At 52.1% G+C, this 10,057-nt stretch overlaps 1 protein-coding gene across 1 annotated transcript in view; it reads left to right on the top strand.

Moving 5' to 3' along the window:
- Positions 1–10,057, top strand: part of LOC131213434 (sushi, von Willebrand factor type A, EGF and pentraxin domain-containing protein 1-like) — a 19,311-nt gene that overhangs the window by 2,456 nt on the left and 6,798 nt on the right. The window contains exons 2-6 of the mRNA XM_058207473.1: positions 1,581–1,847; positions 1,933–3,206; positions 4,906–5,050; positions 7,103–9,067; positions 9,271–10,030. Coding sequence (XP_058063456.1) covers positions 1,581–1,847; positions 1,933–3,206; positions 4,906–5,050; positions 7,103–9,067; positions 9,271–10,030 — 4,411 coding nt within the window. The remainder of the gene's footprint in view (positions 1–1,580; positions 1,848–1,932; positions 3,207–4,905; positions 5,051–7,102; positions 9,068–9,270; positions 10,031–10,057) is intronic.

Genomic DNA, 10,057 nt, shown 5'->3' with positions numbered 1-10,057 from the left:
GTTCATACGAAGTATGGCTTTGTTCGGGAGGTGTTTTAGCGAGTTGTTATTAATTTTGTCTAATCCGGTTGATATTTTGGTTTTTAAATTTCTCAAAATTTGATCAATCTCACTTCTCATTCTCTCGACCGCTGTTAATAAAAATAGAATAATAGCTAAGCTATTATTCTGCTTATCGATCCCACAAACCTCGGATTGGAGCGAATTTATCGGTGCTACGGTTTTGTCTTCAGCTATCGACTTCATCAAAACGTAATGCTCTTCCAATCTTTTGAAATCTGTCGAAAGCACGAAACAATGGGCGGCCAAATGTAGCACCAAACAAACCATGCACATCTTCACTCTTTCCTCTGTAAAAAAGAAGATTATGAAATAGTTTTCAATACATCAAAAGAAAGAAGCATACTGATCAACACCAGCAAGACTGAATACTGATTGCAATGTATGCTCGTAAGGCTGCCGTATGAATATTCTGCCATTTGTCACCATTTTTTTGTTGTCATATTTATTGGTGTTTTCTATTACATTTTTATGCAATTGTCGAAGGGAAAAGTAATAAAAAAGCAGATTTAATATCGCAACATCTGGACGAGTAACGGATCCGCCGGTATCGATTGATTTTGTTCATTTTCGCATTCGTCATTAAACCGCTCAATTTCGTCATCCGAATCATATTCACTTTCCGTATTGCAATTTTCTGACTTTTCTGGGTGGTATCATATAGATCTGAATCACTATCGTCATGATCGTATGATTCTTCTTCCAGTAAATTGTTGTCTAAATCGTTTCTAACCACTCATTTTTTTACGACAAATAGGTACGCCTGAGCACTAGAACGAACGAACACAAACTGAATAATGTCATATTTTCTCGCATCAAGATCCTTTTTTTTCCAGCGCCCCAATTCGTTTGTTTAAGTTGGATTGTTAACCAATATTGCAATATGTCATTCTTTATACTATGTTATAACAATACAAACACACAGAGAGCAAAATATTGCAATATCTTTTGGTTTTAAAAGTGAAGCATTCCAAATTCAATTGTTTACATAGGCATTTCCATTTAAAATACACTATGGACCAAATGGTCCACGAACCTATTTAGTGTAATTTTTTTTTACCGAACTACAGGGTTAATTGTTTTTACTAATTTCCAGAGCTTCTCTTCATTCTGTGATTCACTGTTGATTTGCTCTAGATTTTTGGACCATGCTTCATTTCTAATTGTATCTACCATAGATATGTTTGTACGCATGGTTCGCTCTATTTCTTTGCCACTTTTCCCAATACACATTCCTGATTTTAATGAGGTTTTTTTAGTTTCATCGGGGATATCCTAAAGTTTGTGCTATCTCCCACTGTTTGTCAAATTCCATATCGTTCAGATGGCGGCGGCCTCGGTCGATTCTGATAGGATTGGACTGGATTCTGATTGTCACGGACTTTTCTGCACATTTCGGGCCATAGCTTGGTGAATAGCTGGAAAAAGTCCATCAGATCGATTAACGTCGTCTCGGGAGGCGATCCTGTGATTAACCACAGCCTTTCGCTCTTATCTCATCTCTCCATCAACGCGCGCAGTAAAGGAGTGCCCACGGCTCAGCATTCCGTACTACGGCATGGCCGTGTGTACGAACGCCGACCTTAACCTGCACTACGACTACACGCCGCACAACAAGACGTTCATGGCGAATTACGGTGGCCCGACGTCGGACCGGTACACCGAGGCGATGCCGATCGACACGGAGTGCTCCTTCAAGTGTGGCCCCGGCTTCTACCTGAAGGGCTCCCACACCCGAAGCTGCATGACGATCTCGAAGTGGGACGGCCTGCAGACCCAGTGCAAGCGTAAGTAGTTTCCCCCGGGGGGGCTTCCAGAGCCTCTCACAGGTCCCAGGCTCGCTTCATGACTCGCTATCCGTCTGATCACCAGAGATCCTGTGCCCGCCGCTGCCGTCGTTCCCGTACGCCACGTACGAGCCGACCGACTGCGCGGTGTCAAAGTCGGCGTTCGGCACCAACTGCACGCTGATCTGTGACTTCGGCTTCGAAATGGAGGGCGGCGGCCCATGGACTCGGCAGTGTGGCGGGAAGCGCACCGGCGTGTGGAGTGGCCGCTCGAAGGCTCCACGCTGCGTTGATGTGGCGCCGCCATTCCTGGAGTGCCCCGGCCACTACTCCGTCCTGATGGACGACACTTTCCCGTACGCGCTGCTCCGTCGACTCCAGCAGCCGTACGTGTATGACAACAGTGGCGATAACTACACGTACTGGGTCCGGCCGGCCATTCCCGAGGCTGGGCTGCACCTGGCGCTGGGTGACCACCGCTTCACGTACATCGCGGCCGATGCCTTTAAGAACCGGGCACGCTGTAGCTTCAGCGTGAGTGTGATCGACCAGACACCGCCGGAGTTTGGAGCCTGCCGTGACCCACCGGTTCACTACGTCAGCCAGGCGCACAACCCCCAGGAAACGTTCGTCCACTGGGATGATCCACACGTTATGGACAACAGTGGCATGGACGGGTTGACGTTGACAAAGAATGTCACCCAGGGGTACCTGCCGGCCGGAGTGCACCACGTGCGCTACCGGGCCTCCGATCGGACCGGCAACGTGGCCGAGTGCATTATGCGCCTGGAAGTCCGGCAGTACAGCTGCGATGAGGTGCCGGACCTGGGCCCGAACGGAGTGGCGGTCTGTGCGCAGAACGGGACGCACGTCTGGTGCGAGCTGAGCTGCAAGGACGACTACGAGTTTCATAACCTCACGGACGACACGGTGACGCTGGTGTGCGATCGCACCCGACCGACCTGGGGAGTCCGGCCGGAGTCCGTCCCCGAGTGCAGCCCCGTCGTAAGTCCTGCCGGCGTGCAGAAAGTCCTGACGGTGCGGCTCACCCAACCCCTACCGGAAGCTGCCTGTGGGGAAGCGCTCGACACACTGTCGGCGTTGTTCAACGAAACCCTGCACGACCAGATGTGTGGAGAGCAACCGGAATGCGCCCTGTTGACGAGTGTGCCCGAATGTGGTGGTGATGGCGGCGGTGTTGGTGACGTAGCTGATAACGCCACGCGCTACCATCTGGTCCGGCGCCGACGAGCCCGTCCTGGCGAGCCGCGGTCCGCGGTCAAGGTCGTCGTCTACCAGCGGGTCTCGCAGAAGCTTGGCCTCTGGCGTCCGGAAGGCAAAAAATCGGAAAACATCAAGGTAAGTCCAAGAATATTTAAGGAGGCCACGCGGCCAATTTTAATAATAGCAACAACATTAATAATAATAATAATAATAATTCGTGGAACAGGTTTTTTTTTTTAAATGTTCTTCAATGTTCACTCGATGATTCACTAATGCCCACATATATTTTTAGTGCGCGTTTTGTGATGGTCTTTAGTCTGCAACATTATTATCTTTACTTTTGAGGTACTGCATTAATGTTGTAGCCTTGGGGATCAGGCACTCCTCTTCACTTGGCCTTCAGGCACGATGACTTCTTTCATCAGGCTTAAGTAAATTTTCGAGTTCACACGACCTTTTGAAGGCTTGAACCTTCCTAGTTGCACATTTAGAAATGCATCCTCAGACCATAACGTTATCATCGATCCAGAGCACCATTCAGAGATCCAGAATGAAATTTTTTAAATAATTTATAATTTTACCAAACATATTTAATTATAATTTTTTAAATTTTAAATAATTTATAATTGTATAAAATTTTCAAAGCATTCCGAAAGCGATGCCCTTTTCTAGTTCAAATTGGCTCACCCTTGTGGCCTTTTTTTTATTGCTGCGGGTCAGATTTACCTGCATCTTCTAGCCTACTGGAGGATGACAACTACTGAAGGTGCTTCTTTGCACTCTGATTGAACGTTTTGTTGAATATTTTTGGGCGGATTGAAAAGGCTATGTGGAGGAGATTTTCACTAAACGCTTAGCAACTCGGTGCAAATTATGCACCGTCCGTTTCTCAGCCTTAAGTTTGCGTTTTGAATATGAAAACATCTAGAAACATCAAGAAAAACACCGACTCGGCCCGGCTCGGAACTTTGCTTTATTTATTTACTCTACACTGAACATTTTGATAGCTTAATAGTTGGCATTACATGCCGGGCTCGCTCGGCTGTAAGATGTTGACGATGCATCGGGTGTGTATCGGTTGATGATTGTACATAATGTTGTTGGAGTCGGGTTTGATTTGTTGTTTTATTTTCTTTACTTGATTGCTGAATGTGGATCTTTGTATCTCCCCTAGACGGTGTTCTGTTTGACCGGGTCGAAAAGTCGAAAAGAGAAAAAGAAAATCACATGTTTATTGCATTGAAAAGAAGTTTATTTTCTTCAAACTATATGTGCCATCGCTAGCGGTAATTTTCTCTCTTCCTGTTCAGTTCATTCTCTTCGTTCAATCTGCTGAATCTTTCCCCGGGCATTCAAACGAAGGGCGTATGGAGTGGTGAGACACATTTAGCTGATCCGCGAATTGTTGTTGGTTTGGCGAGTAGCATTATCATCTAAAAGTCGTTGTAGTTCAGTGGTCTTGGTTAAAATATTTTTCTGAACCACTCAAAACACTGCGATCTTCCAAGAGCATGATCACCCCAGGCTTCGGAAGGTATTTGATACGATTTTGTGTAATATGTTTCTTTACCAGGTGGCAGCAATGAAAAGCAATGATCTAATCTCTTCAAAGGAAGATTGCAAACAATTTCTTTTTTGTCGATATTAATTCATTTCTCGTGCTGTCAAAACGAGGTAATGTTGCCAAAACAGCAAAACTAGGGGGTCCAAATGGACAGCCAAAGCCATAATAAATTGCGATTAAATCAGCAGCATTTCCAGTCTTGGAGTCCAGTCTGTGTCTAGCGTGTCCGATTCCTCTGACCGCTCTCTCTTCTTCTTCTTCGTTCGGCAGCGCATCAAGGAGGAGCTGCGTAAGATCAACTACAACGAGCAGCTGCGCCGTCGACTCGGCGCCCTCAAGCTGGACCTGCGCGTCCTGAAACTGGACGAGTTGATCGACTGCACCGCCGGCAGCGTCGCCCGCAACCTGCTCTGCGGTAAGTGCCAAATCAAATGTTTCATCGATTTCTCTATTATGTGCGAACCTCCAATATTCTCCATCTTTCACGGGGCCAAGGATTCTTCTAAGGATCCTTCTCTCGAAAGCATTTAGCCTGCTTTCTTGAGACTGGATTCTCAGTGCCCCGATCCATAACACAGGACAGGGCGGATTATCGTTTGTTATAGCCTTAGTCTACCCTGTCTGTGCCTTATCTTTGACTTAATCATAGGCAATATAGAGAAACATGTTCGGTTGGCTCTTCTGCGACGTATCATTACCATCTGCTGCCATGTTGGTACCGAGATATAAGAAGCTTCCAACATTCTGCAGATTGTATTCGGCAATTGTGTTGTGTTAATTCGAATGCACGCCGAGGTATCGTGCCGACAAAGCTGGATCATTCCAACTAGTTTGCTGAGAATACCAAACTCTACTTGAGCAGCAAATATAGACTGTTTCTGTCTATACTTTTGTAGGCTTGTTTGAAGTCTACTAAAATTTGATGGACATCGACGTTATATTCCCAGCATTTTAGAAGAATACTTTGGACGCAGAATATTGTATGATCAGTTGTTGATCTTCCCGATCGGAAGTCAGCTTGCTATTCCCCTACAGTAGGTTGTGTATAAAGTTTTGCGGGATGATAAGAAAACCACATTTCTATGGTTGGAAATTCACTTTATTTTAGCCTCCCTGAACATCAATGCACTTGATGATCCCACATGACTTCTGGAACGTCTTCAAAATACGCCTCCACAGCTGCTATGGCGTCACTGTTTGATGAAAAACGCTATCCACGCATGCATTTTTTTAAATCTAAAAATAGATGGAGGTCGCTAGGGGCCAAATCTAGTGAATGCGATGCATGCCTCAACAATTGTGACCCTGGTGCATTGTTCCATTATTAGCGAATGTGGCACTCATCTTGCACAGAGCTTTCTCAAACACAATACTTTAGGCAAAATATTGGTTATACTGCTCAATGAGATGGATAGGCCTTGTAATAAATTGTACGTAGATCGTCTTCAAGACTAGTACAATCAACCCTTTCAGCCCCCTAATTGAATGCAATCGTTATATTTTTTTTTTATTAACTTTGAAGTTTATTATGATTCATTACGCCTGACATAAATGCTTGGTTACATAATAGTACAGAGATATTCCCCTTTGGGAAGTGCGTGTATAGAAATTATTGCATCTATTGATTAGGGCTTCTTTTAGTTTGTTAATTTTGGAGCATTGCGACCACAGAGACGAGGCATAGGTTAAGAAGAGAGGGAGGGAGGAGGGTGTTTTGTATATGAGAAGTTTATTTGAAAAGTTTAGTTTTGATTTTCTGTTGATTAATGGGGTCAAGCAGTTTGATGAGTATGTCTAGTTTTTTATGAAACATTTCTAAGTGTAGACGGAAGTTAAGTCTATTGTCTAGTAGCAGCCCTAGGTACTTGATGTGAGAAGACCATGATTTTGATTATCTATAATTATATTTTGTCCAGGTAACGGGACAACTCGCATGCTGAATTTATATGGAAAAAATATATCGTGAACTTTTGAGAGCTTGATTTTTATCTTCCAGTTATTATAATAATTTTTATAGGAATTTACAAGGTAGGCAATTTGTAGGTTCCTTATTGTTGTTTTGGTTACTGGACCTTAGGGGTTGTATCGTCAGCATATATGTAGCCACTTTACATGCTCTTGTTTTTAGAATGTAGGATGTGAATATATTATAGAGGGAAGGACCAAGGATACAAGAGTCCTTATACACTTTCGACGTGCGTTCAGCAATTTCCATTGCTTTCCAAAAATAAAAATTTAATCACTGCACGATACTTGTTTTTTTCCATTGCAAAAAAAAATGAATCAACGGATTGAAATGAAACTTCACACACCTTCAAATGACTCAACAACCTAGTGACAGTCTCCGCTTTCGGTCCTAATCGGTTCTGCCGGAGAATGTTTATGCTAACTTCTCTCTCCCTCTCTCTCTCTCTCTCTCTCTCTCTCTCTCTCTCTCTCTCTCTCTCTCTCTCGCTCGCTCTTACAGTTCAATGCCCGCGGGGCACCTACCACAACCGGACGTCGGGATGCATGCCGTGCCCAACCGGAACCTTCAACGAGCGGCCGGGGCAGGTGGAGTGCCAGGTGTGCCCGCCGTTCCACAACACCGCCCGCCCCCACGCCAAACACGCGCACGACTGCAAGGCCCAGTGCGGCCCGGGGACGGTGGCGCGCCTGCGCGAGGTCAAGGTCCGTCGGCTGGCATCGGACGCTGACGGGGAGACGACGGTGGTGGAGCCCGCCCGCTTCCAGAAGACCCTGATGCCGTTTTGCCGTAAGTGCGATGCGGGGCAGTACCAGGAGCACCACAACCGGCTGGAGTGCCGGCCGTGCCCGGCGGGCCACACCTCCCGCCGGGGGGCCCGCAACCCGGCCGACTGTTTCCCCCTGCAGACCGTGGCCCCCCCTCGGGGGGACGGTGGCGAGGAGCCGGAGCTGGCGGCGTTGAATCCGTGCGGCTCGGGACCCTGTCTGAACGGGGGGACGTGTGTGGCGCGGGAGGGAGGCGCAGGTGGGGAAGGGTTCGAGTGTAGGTGCGGAGGGGCGTGGGTGGGTGGGCGGTACTGCGAGGTGTACGTGGATCCGTGTACCGAGGGACTTTGCGGCGGCGGTGGGACGTGCGTGGAGGTGGAGGGGAGGGCGGTGTGTGACTGTGGGCCCGGGTACGAGGGGGAGCGGTGTGAGCGGCGACGGCAGGACTACTGCTCCCCGAATCCCTGCCAGTCGGCCGGGATCTGCGAGGGGCTGGGGGACGGGGGAGCCGAGGGGTACCGGTGTCGGTGCCCGGCGGGGAAGGTGGGCCGGCGGTGTCACCTGGAGCCGTGTGATTACGAGCCTTGCGGGGGGCGATCCCGTTGCCTGAATGGCGGCGGTGGTGGCGGTGGGTTTCGGTGTGTGTGTCCGGGAGGGTGGCGGGGAGCTCCGAACTGCACGGAGGTGGATGATCCGTGCGAGGGACCCAGGTACCAAGGGGGTTGGTGTCAGCACGGGGGAAGCTGTGTTCCGGTCAAGCGGCGACAGGAGGGGGAGGAGGGCGTGGGCGACCCGGAGGATGATGAGGCAGGGTACGGGGAGGTGCGGTGCGAGTGCCCCCCCGACCGTGGGGGGGAGCGGTGCGAGCGGCCCGTCTCCACCGACTTTTCGCTCGAGTTCCCGGGGGTGGGTGGAGGCGGCGGGGATAGCTTCGTGAGGCTTCCACTACCCGCCGGCAGCTGGGAGGCGGTGGGGGTGTGTGGGTGGTTCGCGACGGGGGATACGTTCAACTACGGGACGCTCGTGTCGTACGCGACCCCCCCCGCCACCGACAACGCCCTCACGCTCACCGACCAGAGCGGGTTGGTGGTGTACGTGAACGGGCGGCACGTGGTGACGGGGGTGGCGCTGGACGATGGCGAGTGGCACGGGGTGTGTGTGGGGTGGGCGAGCGCGGGCGGTCGGTGGGCCGTCTACCTCGACGGGGTGCCCCGGGCGAGCGGGGCCGGACTGGCCGAGGGGACGGAGATCGCGGGCGGTGGGCAGCTCGTCCTCGGCCAGGATCAGGACGCCGCCGGCGGGGGTGGGTTCAGCGAGACGGAGGCATACCGGGGCCGGATGGCGTACGTGGCGGTGTGGGCGCGGGAGCTGAGCGGTGCGGAGGTCGCCCGCTGGTACCACCGGGGTGTGTGCGGCGGGGGCGGCCTCGACGGGCATCGAGACCTCCTCCTACGCTGGAGTGACGTGCAGCAGCGGGGGGTGGTGGGGCGAGCGGTGCGGACGGCACCGTCCGGGTTCTGTGGGCGGTGCGCCCCGAACCTCACCCTCGCCCACGGCTCGGTGACGTACGCGGAGGGGGAGCGGGGCCAGCGGGCCGTCTTCCGCTGCGACCGCGGCTACACGATGAGTGGCGACGAAGGCAACGAGGCCCACTGCCTGCCTACTTCCCGCTGGACCCTCGGGAGACCCACCTGTAAACGTAGGTCTAGCGCCATCTCGCGGGGAACTATCTCTTCTAACCTTCCAGATTTGCTCTTCTATCCTTCTCTCACACACATACACGCACACACAAACACACGCACACATATATTGTTGATATTCGCCCTTTCTCCATTCTCTGGCTCATTGTTAATATTCCATCTCTTCGCCATCTCGCCAACATCCCCACCATTCCCGATCCAGTGGTACGCTGCGGAACGCTGGCATCGCCCCTGAACGGCCGGGCGATCCTTTCGACCGGCAGCGGCGGCGGCGGCGCCGCCACATACGGCGCCGTCGTCCGCTTCACCTGCGACGCCGGCTTCCTGTTGGTGGGCGACGCGGAGATGCGCTGCCGCGTCAGCGGCACCTGGACCGGAGGCCCCGACCCACCCGTCTGCCGCAGCGTGGACCGCTGCCCCGCCCTCCAACCCGACGACCCGCTGCGGCTGGCGAAAATCATCTACGCCGACGACCGGGGCGTCCTGCCGAAGCCGCAGCCCTCCTACGACGTCGGCGTCCTGGCGGAGATCCGGTGCGCGGACGGGTGGGCCCCGGAAGGAGACGACCTGATGACGTGCCGGGACGGCGGCTACTGGGACATGGCGGCCGAGCCGGGTACCCGGCCCCGCTGCGTACCCCGCCAGGTGCCATCACCGCCGGCCCCACCGACGACGCCGCGCGTCATCCGCGTTAGCCGCCGGCCGGACCTGCCCTTCTGGAACACGCTGCGGGACTTCCTTCTGCACGGCTGCCACCCCACCCCGATCGCCGGGCGCTCGGTGCTTTGCCTCGAGCCAGGACTCACCAGCACCACGTGGCGGGACCTGACCGACTACCAGCTACTCCCGACGGCGACGGCGGAACCGCTGGTGGAGCAACTGCTCCGCCGTCTGCTGGCCACTGCCGCCGATGGCGGCCCCGACCCAACCCTGCAACCGGCCCAACTGCTCCCCTACATCCTGTACGGTGTCCGAGAGCCGCCGGCGGC

Source organism: Anopheles bellator, chromosome X (assembly GCF_943735745.2).
Source record: "Anopheles bellator chromosome X, idAnoBellAS_SP24_06.2, whole genome shotgun sequence".
In the NCBI taxonomy this organism is placed as follows: Eukaryota; Metazoa; Arthropoda; class Insecta; order Diptera; family Culicidae; genus Anopheles; species Anopheles bellator.
The sequence above is the reverse complement of the archived record's forward strand: the minus strand, read 5'-3'. Positions and strand labels throughout refer to the sequence as shown.